The 13,965-nt window shown below is 38.4% G+C and overlaps 1 protein-coding gene across 50 annotated transcripts in view; it reads right to left on the reverse strand.

Annotated features, from left to right (window-relative positions):
- The window catches only part of TTN (titin), a 324,829-nt gene that overhangs the window by 53,799 nt on the left and 257,065 nt on the right, over positions 1–13,965 (reverse strand). For all 50 annotated transcript variants that reach the window (XM_069068526.1, XM_069068527.1, XM_069068543.1 and 47 more), the window contains 20 exons: positions 13,613–13,912; positions 13,221–13,514; positions 10,170–13,136; positions 9,470–9,790; positions 9,079–9,363; positions 8,676–8,975; positions 8,005–8,307; positions 7,096–7,371; positions 6,705–7,004; positions 6,307–6,609; positions 5,385–5,684; positions 4,979–5,266; positions 4,060–4,356; positions 3,677–3,979; positions 3,251–3,556; positions 2,091–2,378; positions 1,703–1,993; positions 1,321–1,608; positions 529–1,116; positions 338–442 (listed from right to left, as the gene is read on the reverse strand). In XM_069068526.1, coding sequence (XP_068924627.1) covers positions 338–442; positions 529–1,116; positions 1,321–1,608; positions 1,703–1,993; positions 2,091–2,378; positions 3,251–3,556; positions 3,677–3,979; positions 4,060–4,356; positions 4,979–5,266; positions 5,385–5,684; positions 6,307–6,609; positions 6,705–7,004; positions 7,096–7,371; positions 8,005–8,307; positions 8,676–8,975; positions 9,079–9,363; positions 9,470–9,790; positions 10,170–13,136; positions 13,221–13,514; positions 13,613–13,912 — 8,703 coding nt within the window. The remainder of the gene's footprint in view (positions 1–337; positions 443–528; positions 1,117–1,320; positions 1,609–1,702; positions 1,994–2,090; positions 2,379–3,250; positions 3,557–3,676; positions 3,980–4,059; positions 4,357–4,978; positions 5,267–5,384; positions 5,685–6,306; positions 6,610–6,704; positions 7,005–7,095; positions 7,372–8,004; positions 8,308–8,675; positions 8,976–9,078; positions 9,364–9,469; positions 9,791–10,169; positions 13,137–13,220; positions 13,515–13,612; positions 13,913–13,965) is intronic.

Here is a 13,965-nt window from a genome sequence, read left to right on the forward strand (position 1 = left end):
CATGATTACCCAAGATTATATTTCTGCTTGTCTGTGTACTAAATAGAGGTTTTGTTAGGGCATTTTTTCTTAAGATAGGAGTAATCATCACAACTTTTGAAGAAAGTTTTAAATCACAAAAACATTCACCTCCCACTAACAAAGTTCTTTGTTGGTGAATTGTTTTAGCAAATTCTTAGTATTAAACAATGCACTAAAAGGGAAATATGAGAGAATTGTCAGTTATGTGTCAATACAACTCAAAGATAAGGATCTATATTTAACACCCTTTAGGAAGACGTAGTAGGAAGGAAAAATGAAAATAAAGGTAACAATAAAATGAAATCAAATATGATACCTGTGATTGGTGAGCCACCAGTTTTTTTAGGATCTGTCCAAGTTAGAGCAACAGAGTCATGTCGGACATCCACGATATTGGGGGGTGGAGGAGCATCTGGTACATCTAGGAAAACACATAATAACATAAGGTTATAATAAAGAAAAAATCCCAATGTTTTGTATTTTGATTTCTGACTTTCAGATACATACCAAATGGATGTTTGGCGACAATGGGCTCAGATTTAAGGCCCTCGCCTACACCATATTTATTTTCAGCACTGACTCGGAAAGTATATTCCACTCCCTCATGAAGTCTTGTAACTCTGAAGGTGGTTTTCTGGACAGCTGAGGCACATGTAACCCATTTGTTGTTTACAGAATCTCTTTTCTCTAGGATGTAGTTGGTAATTTCAGAACCACCATCATCCTTTGGAGGTTTCCACTTTAAGGTAATGGCATCTGCTGTGACTTCCTCAAACATGATTGGTCCAGTGGGGATGCCAGGCTTCCCAACGACTTTTATGGACAGAGTTCCTTCCTTAGTGCCAACAGTATTCTTCAGTGTGATTGTATATTTCCCAGCATCAGACTTTTGGCAATCATATACCACAAGAGTTGTATTAACTGCAGTAGACTCAACACTAACTCTTGTGTCAGTTGGTAGGGGGTCTTCACCTTTCTTCCAGGTTACTGATGGTGTGGGCTTGCCTTTTATGGGGATCTTAAGACGGAAATTGCTATTTTCTTTAGCTAAGTAGCACAAATCAGGCAACTCTTTCAAATCAAGATCAGGAGCCACTGTAAAACAGCACAGATAAATCATTATTTTTTTGAGCCTAGATAGCTTATTTCCCCCTAATTAATATTGTTCTAAAAGAAATTGTCAATGACTAACAAAATACCTACCAATGAACAATATATATACAACAATGAATACATTAAAAAACCCAGCACATTGCTGATGAAAATAAAAGGATAATGTACATATGAGAATGTGCTTACCAACATCATCTCTTGCCACAACAGTGATTTCACTTGGAGTTCCCTCTCCATTTTCATTCTCAGCTCTTACTCTGAAAGTATATTCCTTCCCTTCTGTCAAATCTTTTGTGGAATAGTTAAGGTTTGGTGCCCTCATGACTCTTTGCCATTTGTTTTCTTCAGTCATGAAGTCCACTATATATCCAGTAATTCGGCTTCCACCATCACTGCGAGGCTTTTTCCAGCCTATACTACATGATGACTTAGTTACAGATGTAACTTTCAGGTCCACAACTGGTCCAGGGGTTTCTAAAACACGAAAACTCTGGTAAGTCTAAGCTTCCAATGAATAAGTTAATACTGTCATTCACGAACTATATTGAATAAAATCACATTTCCTCACCAGAAGCCTTTACAGCATCCCGTGTTTCTCCAGGATCACCAATGCCATATTCATTTTCAGCAAAAATTCTGAAGAAATAGGATTTTCCTTCTTCCAAATTAGATACTCGGAAGCTTGTTTTGGGACACTCGGTTGTCACTGTGGACCATGACTTTCTCTCTGCATCACGTTTTTCAACAACATAGTTTATAATTGGGCTGCCACCATCAATAATGGGAGGATCCCAAGTAACATAAGCTGAATCTTTGGATACTTCCTTAACGATCACATTGACTGGTGGTCCCGGAGTATCTGGATAAATTTAAAATGAAGACTCACTTAATCCTCCCAAAGAAAAAAATATATGCAATGATTTCCCATTACTTTTATTATTTTAACCCATACTTACCAAGTACTTTCACGACAATAGTATATTCCTTTTTACCACAGATGTTCTCAAGGGTCAAGATATATTTCCCAGCATCATACTTATTCACATTTTCACAACGCAAGAAAGTGTCAAAGTCTGTTGACTTGATGTTCAATCCTATCCTCTCTCTCAGGTTGACATTTGGCTTAGACCACGTTATCTTTGGAGGTGGACGTCCTCTTACTGGCACATAAAGTCTCATTGTAACTCCAGCACGTAATATGAGTGTTTTCCTCAGGTCAGCATCAAGTTCTCCCTCAGGAGGAACTGTGGTTTTGTTTTTAGTTAAAAAAATAAAAAACAAAACATTAAATGTATAAAAACTCAGTTGACGATGAAAATTCAACAACCTGATCTTTATAATCCCAACCAAACATCTCCTATTCTTCCTCTAATTATTTACATAGCTCTTATCACATCAGTCTTCCTGTATTTCATATGGTCTATTAATCTATAATTGGTAATTTTTTTGGTGGCTCAGGGATTCCTTTCATCTACAGGAATATTCACTCCTTATTTCTTATGTATGTTAACTACCCCTGTTTTTATTCAAAGAAAATAGTTATGTTATTCCTGTTTCTCATCCTAATCTTAATGATTCTCATCCCATCTAACTTTAATAAAAATAATATTCTGTAATCTACCTATAATTATAACTTACACTCTGCTGTTTTAATAATTATTCCAGGCAGGAAGATAGAAGATAGATTAAGTACTGTAATATATCACCAAGTTATTTAAAACTGAAAATAAAAGAAGAAAATTGGTTGTGGAAATATAGGATTAGGAGAAGACTAAAGTGATAGAAAGCATGTTACTAAAGAAGTTAGTAATTGGCTTAGACAGAAAGAAAACATTTGTGAAAAGAGTAATCGAATGAGCTCTCTATAATAAAAATAAAGAGTTTCTTATCAGGACAAACGTACTTAACCCAATCCTCTGTCCAAGTTATGGAATTCTCTCACGGTCATGAAAAAAAGTTACCATTATCAACCACAAATCAATCATTGCAAATCTTTAGTCTCTTAAATCAGATTCACAGAATTTCCAATACTGCAGCATATATCAAGAACTTAAAGGTCTTTATTTCTAAAAATGTGTTCACTTAGACATTTCTCCTTTCTCCCATCAGCACTTACTTAAGATATCCTTGGGCACATGTTTGTCAGGTACATCACTGGGATCACTGTAGCCGACCTTATTGACAGCATACACACGGAATTGATATTCGGTATTTTCCATGAGGCCAGTAACATCAAATCGTGTTTTCTTTAGATTCTCTGGCACATTGCACCTCACCCAGTTATCAGAGTCAGCTCTCTTTGACTCAACTAAATAGCCAATAATAGGACTTCCACCATCATATGCTGGTTTACCCCAAGAAAGACTCACAGAACTTCGGGTGGTATCAACCACTTTGGGGAAGGCTGGTGGACCAGGAGGATCTAAGGATTAAAAAAGAAAAGGAAGAAGCAGTGATTAGTATATCCTTCTTGTATGCCTGAAACAGTTTATAGACAAAAGAGACATAGGAGAGAATGCTTTATTCTCCCAGTGAAACTTACATAGAGGATCATGAGCATATACTGCTTTAGAAGCATCACTGGGCTTGCCGGGTCCAGCTTTATTTATAGCTGTAACACGGAATTCATACTCAGTTCCTTCTTGGAGACCTGTTGCTTTTATAGTTCTTTCTATAACAGGTTTCCTGTTGACCTTAGTCCAATTGACTGCATGGGTTTCTCGCTTCTCCACCAAATAGCCAGTGATGGGTGAACCGCCATCATCCGCTGGTGGTTTCCAGCTTACTGTCATGTGATCTTTCGTTATGTTGCTAATTACAGGAGGATCACAACGTCCAGGTGGGTCTATAAAGATTTGAGAAATTAGGTTCATGTTTTAAAAATATCTTAAATAAAAGGTAATATTTGTAGAAAAGTATTTTTACCATATGGATTTTTAGCAATCGCTGGTTCAGTGAAAATTGGATCTCCAACACCATATTTATTTTCAGCACAAATACGGAACTGGTATTCATGACCTTCTATTAGTTTCTCCACACTGCAACTGGTGATAGGAACATTGGGAGAGACTTGTGCCCAGTTAGGTCTGCTTGTCTCACGCTTGTCAACAATGTAGTTAGTAATTTCTGAGCCTCCATCTTCAAGAGGAGGCTCCCAAGAAAGCATTGCACGATCTGAATACATTCGATTGATTTTAACAGATGCTGGAGGACCAGGTTTATCTGAAAGATGCAAGAAGGTGGAATCAAATCTTTGTCTTAATTATAAGTCAGCATTGCAAGAGCACTGAACTGGTGGTCCTAGGTTCTAACTCTGCCCACTAAAAACTAGCTAATTGGGTGATTTGGGGCAAGTCACATAATTTCTCTGTTCTTTAGCTGTGCAATGAGGGTGTAGGGCTAAATTTAGAGCCCAAAGGTCTTTTCTAGTTCTAACTTTTATGATTCTGCTTTTGAGATAGATTTACATCATTTTTTTGTTTTGTTTTTATTATATACATTTTCTATTTATGATGATTTGGCCATCTTTTGTCTGCTATTTACATCATCTTAGTTAATCAAATATGACTTTCACTCTGCCTGGAATTCAGTCCCTCTTTGTCTCTCAGTCTCAGAATCCTCATTTTCCTTCAAAGTTCAGCTTACAGATCACTCCTTTTGTCAGACCTTCTCTGATTTTTTCCAGTTGTTAATGCTCTTTCCCTCTTCAAATTACTTATCAGTGTGCATGTTTTATCTTCCCTTCCACCCAATAGAATGTAAAACAGGGATTTTTGTATTTTTGCCATGGTATCCTAGAACCTTGCACAGTATTAAGTGCTTAATAAATATTCAATTGAATTACCTAATACTTTCAGCTTAATAGTGGCCGATTTGGAACCACTTGAGTTTTCAGCGGTAATAGTATAGTCTCCTGAATCCTTTCTATTGACACAGAATAGTTCCAAAGTGCAAAGATTCCGCTTGGTGGCCATTTTTATGATATCAGATGGTGTTATAGGTGTTCCATCTTTCTTCCATGAAATTGTTGGCATGGGTTTACCAAAAACAGTAGCATCTAGGCACACATTGGTTCCAGCTTTTACAGTAAGTAAAGATTTCATTGCCACACTCAGTTCTATCCTTGGAGGAACTGAAAAAAAAAATAAAAGGACATAATCCACATAGAGCTAACTATGACATTCTTCACATTAATAACAGGGGTAGGTAAATACAAATGATATACACAATCTTCAGGAATAGAATCTTACCATTTTCTGCTAGGATGGTTACTGGATCAGAAGGCTCAGAAGGCATGCTGATGTTTACAGCAGTCTTGGCAATGGCTCTAAATTGATATTGAGCATTCTCTTCCAAACCAGTAGCTGTATATTCTTCTTGAGGAATCTGGTGCGGGGTAGTATTGCAGCGTACCCATTTATCTCCAGGAAGCTTGCAAGCTTCAACAAAATATCCAATGATTTTGCTGCCCCCGTCATGCTTTGGTCGAGCCCAGATAAGGGATACACTATGTTTGGAAACATCAATAACTTCAGGCTTCCCAGGAGGATCTAAAACCCAAAAGACAATTAGAAAAGTCAAAACATATCACTTGAAACACAGGAAGTAATTTTTTTTTACATGAATACTATCAAACTCAAATAGAAACAGAAAGTCTTGCTAGCCACATATTGATTTAGAAAACCACAAATTAAGATTATTTGTATTGTACTGCATTTTTATTTATTTTGTTAAACATTTCCCAATGGCAGCACCCCAAAGCTTTGCTGGCCCACATATTGCAAGTTTGATAAATCTACTTTACATGTAGCTTTTAAATAGCTCTTCAGGATATTAGTAACTAATATTTCAATAATCAAGAAATTACCAAATATTTTGGGGTGCTACTTATGTGTTTAATATTGTGCAGTATACATTGTATTTACATAAAATAAGAAAAGAAAAATGTTATTGAGTCTAAGTAAAAGCAAGGGAATACTAGTCAGTCAATCAATAAGTATTTATTAAGTGCCCACCATGTAGGTACTTAATACGTAAGTGGTAGGTAAGGTAAGTGCCTACCATGCTAAGTAAATAAAGGGGACTACTAGAGAGATTTGGAAAGATACCTAAGGTTTAAATTTTACTCACAGCATTTAAGATATGGAGAAAACAAGGAAATATTTTACTCACCAACTGGCATTCTTGCCGTTACATATTCTGTTGGTTTGCTAGGTAAGCTGCTTCCAGCTCTGTTCAAAGCATAGATCCGGAATGAATATTCTAGACCTTCTACAAGGCCAGCACAAGGATATTCAGTAGAACGGACAAGAGTATCATTAGCCTTCACCCAGAGCAGACTGTTCCTTTCTTTGCGTTCAATCAGATAACCAGTGATGGGGCTACCTCCATCACTATCTGGCCTATCCCATTTCACAAAAATACAGTCCTTGTTGACTTTTGTAACTCGTGCATTCTTTGGTTCACTAGGAACATCTGGAGATGAAGAGATGGGCCATGTTAGTCCTTGATTCATTATTAGAATGGAAACACAGAACAGTTTGTCATCCCTCCCCGAGAAAAAAACCTACCAAATGGGAACTTAGCAAGCATTTTAGGAGACTGGAGTGGCTCTGAAATGCCAAATCGATTTTCAGCACGGACCCGGAAGATATACTCTTGCCCAGGGATAAGTTTTCCAACTCTGCAAGAAGTTTTTGTGACAGAAGCCAGAGCTGTGACCCAATCACCTCGGCTTACATCACACTTTTCCACCACATAATTGGTAATGTTACTACCACCATCCTCGAGAGGGATATGCCATGACAAGGAACAGGCATCAGCATCTATCTCAGATATGTCAAATGGAGGCTGAGGTGGTCCTGGAGCATCTGTGGAAATACAGAAGATAGGCATGTAAAAACATGAAGGTAGGAGGAAGAAAGAGTTTTGATTCTGATTTTTTAGCAAAATTTAACTCACCCATGACCACAACTTTGATTTTCTGAGTGTCTGACCCAGAACTGTTTTCTGCAGTGAGATTATAGTAACCACTGTCTTTTCTAGTAACATCTTTCAAGATCAGAACAGAAGAAGAATCTGCTTTGTGGACTGCCAGGCGGCTAGATGTGACAACAGGTTCTTCTCCTTTTTTCCAGGTACAGATTGGCTGAGGCTTTCCATACACATGGGCTTCAATTCGGAGTTTCTTTCCAGCTTTAATAGTAACTTGTTCTGGCATAAGGATTTTGGGAGGCACTATAATGCAATGGGAAAAGACATGAATTTATTGTAGGACATGGTTATTTTTCACTGGGGATGCCCTAGACAAATGTGAGAAACACAAGAATTTTGTATGATGATGTATAAAATATAGGAGACCTAGATTCTTTTCCTTGCCCTGCCACTATGTGATTTATGACAAATCATTGAATATTTCTGTGCCTGATTCTCCTCAAGCATAAAATGAGAGAGATGGAGTCATGCAACTGACCTGTGTGGTAGTCAGATCTTAGTTACCATCCTGGATTGGTATCTGTGGCCATAAGGAAATCACTTTACTTTTCTTCACTTATAATTAGCAGGGTTGGGCTATGTGGCCTCTAAATTCCTTTCTGACTCTACATGGCAATTGTGAGGATGTATATTTGTTACTAGGGTTTTGATTTTTATTGTTGAGAGAAGGGGTGTGGTAGACATAGGAAGGAGAAAAAGCAAATTCTAGGCAATTAAAAAAAAACCTAACAAATTAAGCTTATGGTATATACTCTGGTCTTGCCTCTGATTAATGATTATATGTAATAATCTATAAACTGAATTAAAATCTTCATCACTTTTTGTTATACAAATATGAAATGGGTGAAATTAGTAAATGCAATAATGACTGCTCACATAGCTGTTCTTTGGCTTCATAAACACCGTCAGCTTCTCTGGGCAAGCTTACTCCAACAGCATTCCTGGCCGCTACTCTAAATTTATATTTCTTTCCTTCCTTCAGGCCAGTGACGACAAGGCTGAGATCTTTTACAACTGAATACTCTGTCCAGCGATCTGCAGGTTGTTCTTCTTCCCGATAGCTGATAATATATCCATCGATCTTAGCACCGCCATCACGCAGTGGAGGTAACCAGGCTAATGTGGCACTGTTCTTTGTCATTTCAGTAACCTCAAGCTTTCTTGGTGGATCAGGTTCACCTAGGGAAAAAAAAAGAAACACAAATAAGCAAAATGTGTTGATAACTTAGTCTAAGTACTTTCTTAGTGCCCACTAGTGCCAGATGGATCAATTGCTTCATGGCATCTCAGTATGGTACATAATATGAGATCTAGAGTAAAGTATTTAAGTTTCACTTGAAATTAAATCAGAAACCAACAAAGGGCTGAGTTAAATAGTTCTCAACTACAAGGAATCTAGATATTCCTTACATTGTTTTGACATCTGTAAACCTAGTATTTTTTTTAAAATTGAAAGCATCTGAATTTCAAGGTATCCTCACATTACATAAAGAACATTAATATACTGGGAATTGCAATTGATATTGGGATACAAAGACAATACTTACTTAGGGGATCAGATGCCAGCACTGGCTTGGGAATGTCTGCTGGCACCCCAGGACCATATTCATTGACAGCAGTTACTCTGAAGAAATATTCATTTCCAGGGACAAGATTGGTTACTTGGAAACTAGTTTTCTTAACTTCTGGAGTAACTGTTGACCATGTCTTCCTTTCAGCTTCACGCTTCTCCACAATGTAATGTGTTACTTGGCTTCCACCATCATTTTCAGGAGGTGCCCAAGAAATATGGCATGATGTTTTAGTGACATCTGATGCTTTTAAGTCAGACACAGGCCCAGGAGTATCTGTAAAAAAAATCACATAACAAAATATTGCCTCTCCTCTACATCCTTAATAATTTAAAATGTTCTTTTGAAAAGAAAAGGAAAATGCTTTCTGGCAACTTACCGAGAACTCTGACATTCACAAATACAGCCTTTTCTCCTGCAGGATTAACAAGTGTCAGGGAATATTTGCCTGAGTCATCTCGTGTAGAATCAGGAATGACCAGGAAAGCCATAGTGTCGACCAAATCTACCTGTCCTTTTCTGACAACGTTATCAATACCCACTCTCCGCCAAGTGACTTTAGGAGCAGGCCGCCCTCTCACAATGGCGAATAGTCGAATTGGGCATCCTGCTCTGACGACAACCAACTTTCTCATGCTGGCATCCAAATCAATCTCAGGAGGTTCTGGAAATTGCATTGAGAGGATTAATTCACTTTCTTGAATGTGAAATATGTGGATTTTCATCATAAATGAAGCAGAAATAAGTGCATAAATAAAATAAGTCATTACCAAGTATTTCTTTAGGTTTAATAGCATCTTTTAGTTCAGCAGGGCGTCCAATACCAACTTGGTTTTGTGCACAAACCCTGAACTCATATTCTTGGTTCTCATCCAGACTAGTAGCTGTGAATTCTTTACGAACAAGCTGTGTAGCTGCATTACACCTTTTCCAGCCTTCATCAGGAGATGCATCTGCTATTTTAGGTCTCATTTCCACAACATATCCAATTATTGGTGCACCACCATCATAGACTGGCTTTCCCCATCCAAGAGTAATGGAACTTTTGGTAGTATCAACCACCTTGAGATTGGTTGGTGGACCAGGTGGTTCTGAAAGTACATTGTAAAATAAATATTATAGCCATATAATAATATAAATGACTACTATAAGTGAAAAGTTAATGTAAATAATTGCTATACAGTCAACTCTCAATTATTCAAAGGTATGTCATTTATTTTGCCCTTTTCTCTTTTTCTGCATTGCTCTGTAGTTTTTTTTTTAATGGGAAAGCAGGCAGGAAAAAAGAAAACAATCAATTAGTCATTTGTTAGCAGCTCTGTCAAAAGATTTGGTTTCTCTATTGAAATTATTGAGAAAAGATTGACTGAATTTGTCTTTAGAATCTATTACAGATTTAATTTAGTCCTGTCATGCCTGTCTCCAAAATAAGAGTTGACTACAATTTAATAAGAAAGGAGAGCATAATACCTATTGGGTCTTTTGCCACTACTGGTTTTGATGGCAAGCTTGGTTCTCCAATTCCAATTTCATTTTCTGCCTTGACACGGAATTGATATTCATGTCCTGGAAGGAGATTTTGAACTTTCATACGTCTTTCAGGAATAGGACTCTTGGTAACAGGAACCCATCGAACTGAATGCTTTTCTTTTTTCTCCAGAATATATCCTGTGATGGACTTTCCACCATCATATTCTGGTGGATTCCATACTACAGTCATTTCTTCTTTGCTGACTTTAGTGACTTCTGGGGGATCGGGGCGACCAGGTCTATCAAATTTGGTTTTAGCAATGACTGGTTTACTCTCTGTTGGTGGACCAGTGCCTATCTTATTCTCGGCTCGGACTCTAAAAATATATTCATTTCCTTCAATGAGACGAGTCACCGTTGCACTGGGAGTGAGGACATTAGCAGAATACGTGGACCAAACCATACGCTTGCTCTCACATTTTTCTAAAATATAATTTTGTATTTCACAGCCACCATCATCTTCTGGTGGGTCCCAACGAATTGTGCACCTATCACTTGACACATCAGAGATCTTCAGGTTTCTCACTGGACCAGGTTTGTCCAAAACATTTACAGTTGCATAGGCTACAAAGCTTCCAGCTGTATTTGTTGCTGTAATCACATATTTACCACCATCACTTCGCTTTGCTTTTGTAAGGGTAAATTTAGATGACTCTGAACTTGTATCAATTTTGGCTCTTGGAGATCTGGTCAGATCTGTAGCATCTTTGTCCTTGGTCCATGAAACTTCTGGGAATGGTTTGCCTCTAACCGCTGCCTCAAGCTTAATAGTGTCTCCTGCTTTGACGGTAAGCACTCCACTCATTTTCAGCTCAAGTACTGGTTTCTGCAAATCTTCCTTCACAACAACTTCCTCTGTCTTTACCCAGTCACTTTCACCACCCTCATTCTTTGTTTGAACTCTGAACTCGTAAATCTGGTTCTCAACACATTTGTCAACCATATAATGTGTGTCCTTAATGCTTCCTTTATGTACTCTTTCCCAATCAGTAGAACCCTTCAGTCTTCTCTCAACATGATAGGATAAATTGGGACTACCACCATCATAATCTGGTCTTCTCCACTTCAGGTAGACAAATGTCTTTCCCTTTTCTGCAATATGGAGGTTTTCAGGTTCACCTGGCCTATCAATGGGGTTAATAGCCAGAATGGGAGTTTTAGTTTCAATGGTTGGCCCAATACCCACTTTATTTTCTGCACAAACACGGAAGTAATATTCATTGTTGGCCAAGAGGTTGGCTTTAACTAATCGCCTAGTAACATCTGAAGCAACAATTGACCACCCTTTCTGGTTTGGTTTACGACATTCTACTATAAAATTAGTAATTTCTGAGCCCCCATTATCTAGAGGATTTTCCCAGGAGACAGTGCAATTCTCTTTGGTGACACTAGTTACCCTCAAATTCTGGCAGGGTCCTGGTCTGTCAAGGACATTGACAATAGCTGAACCTTGAGCATGCCCACTGCTGTTTTTGGCTGAAATGATGTATTTGCCATGATCACTTCTAACAGCTTCTTTAATTTGTAACTCAACACGAGGCAAATCATGAATTAGGTCTACTCGCTTTTCTCGGACCAGTACTTTGCCCTCCTTGGACCAAGTTATATCTGGTTCAGGTCTGCCTTTGACCCGAGCCAGAATGCGGATGGTTTGGCCTACTCTAACGGTAATGACATCACGACAAGTCACATCAAGCTCTACTTCTGGAGGATGGAGAATATCTTTTGCAATCACAGATTCTGCTAGTTCTCGTGGCTCTCCTTCTCCCACAATGTTAGCAGCCTTGATTCGGAATCTATATTCATTTCCTTCAATTAGTCCAGGTACCCTGTAGGCACATTGCCTAATGAGTTCATCTTTATTGATCCTATTCCACTGTGCAGTGCCTGGTTTCTGACATTCCACCACATAGCCCAGTATAGGACTGCCACCATCACTAAGTGGCTTTGTCCAGACCAAATCAGCAGTTTCTTTGGTCTTGTCCTTCAGTTTTGGATTAATGGGTGGTCCAGGTGGTTTGATGGGTCGACAAGCTTTTATTGGATCAGAACTTGGAGATGGATTGCTTAGGCCTGCAAGATTTTCTGCAAAAACTCTAAATTCATATGTATTTCCTTCATAGAGTCCAGTCACTCTAAACTTTAAGTCAGCTACAGGTGTTTTGTTGACCCTCACCCATTTACCAGTCATTTCTCTACGTTCCACATAATAGCCGGTTATTGGACTGCCACCATCAGATTTTGGTAAGGTCCAAGAAACTGTTGCAGCATTTTCAGTAATGTCAGTAACCACTGGTTTGCCAGGTGGAGATGGGGGGTTAAATTTATGTTTAGCTACAGTAGGTGTGGAGTCAAGAGGTGGACCAACACCCATCTTATTCTCTGCTCGAACACGGAAAATATATTCATTTCCCTTTTGTAGATGGGGGACCTTTAGCTTAGTCTTACTGCTTCCTGCAGAGACAACACCCCAAGTATCTTTCCTAGTATCTTGTTTTTCAACAATATAATTTATTACAGGGCTTCCGCCATCATCCTTGGGTGGTCGCCACGCAATAACCATATATTCAGGGGTGACATCAAGTATATCAATAGGACCTGTTGGCGGTCCAGGAACATCAAGAACAGTAAGATGAACTGGTACTGTTTTGCTACCAGCTGCATTAGAAACAGTGATCAAGTATTCCCCAGTGTCTTTCCGTAAACAGTTTTTAATGGTAAGTACTGATGAGAAGCTGTCAGTTTCAATGTTATAGCGGTCATCTGGTTTAATTTCAATCCCGTCAGTTGTCCACTTTACAGTGGGAGTAGGTACACCTCGGATAATGGCAGGGAATCTCACAGTGGTTCCAGCTTTTACCACAAGGCCTTCAATTAATTTCACATCAAGCTCCACAGACGGAGGTACTGGAAAATAAAACACACACAATTAGAATCGAGTCAAACATGATGGTAAAAAAGATAACAGAATAATCAAGTCAATAATATTACCTAGCTTTTCTTGACACTCTATTGGAATAGTTGTGTCAGGAAGACTAAGGCCCACGATATTCTGAGCTTTTACACGGAATTTATAGATCTTCCCTTGTTGTAGGCCAGTAACAACACACTCTAAGTCTGTCACAGTCTTAAATTTAATCCAGTCTTCGGTACCATCTTCTTGATATTCTACTAAATATCCAGTAATTGGAGAACCACCATCGCGATCTGGTTTATTCCAAACCAGAGAGACTTCATTCTTGTCAACATCCACATGATGCAAATCCTTGGGAGGCCCTGGGGGTTCTTTTTAAAGGAAGAAACATGTGGTGAATAATGGAGCCAAAAAATAAAACCAAGAATATTAGAATAATTTTTTTTTTACACGTTAAAAAGCAACTTACGGAGAGGATCCATGGCCTTGATAGGTTTAGGAATTTCAACAAATGGACCACGTCCATACTGATTCTCAGCAGCTACACGGAAGAGATACTGATTGCCTTCATTGAGATGTTTAGCAAGATGACTCTTCTTCTTGGATGTAGTTGAAAGAGGTGACCACTGGGCAGTGGCAACATCTCTTCTTTCCACCACATAGTTGGTGATATCTGAACCACCATCATCCAATGGTTCTTTCCAGGTAAGGTAACAAGAATCCTTCCTAATCTCACTAACTTCCAGATCTCTAGGTGGTCCAGGTTTATCTGAGAAATATTAAGTGTACAATTATTCAAATGACTAAACTCATATTAAATGC

The sequence above is a fragment of the Petaurus breviceps genome, unplaced genomic scaffold (genome assembly GCF_028583685.1).
Source record: "Petaurus breviceps papuanus isolate PSGF00001 unplaced genomic scaffold, PetGlider_PUasm1.0 90763, whole genome shotgun sequence".
Classification (NCBI taxonomy): Eukaryota; Metazoa; Chordata; class Mammalia; order Diprotodontia; family Petauridae; genus Petaurus; species Petaurus breviceps.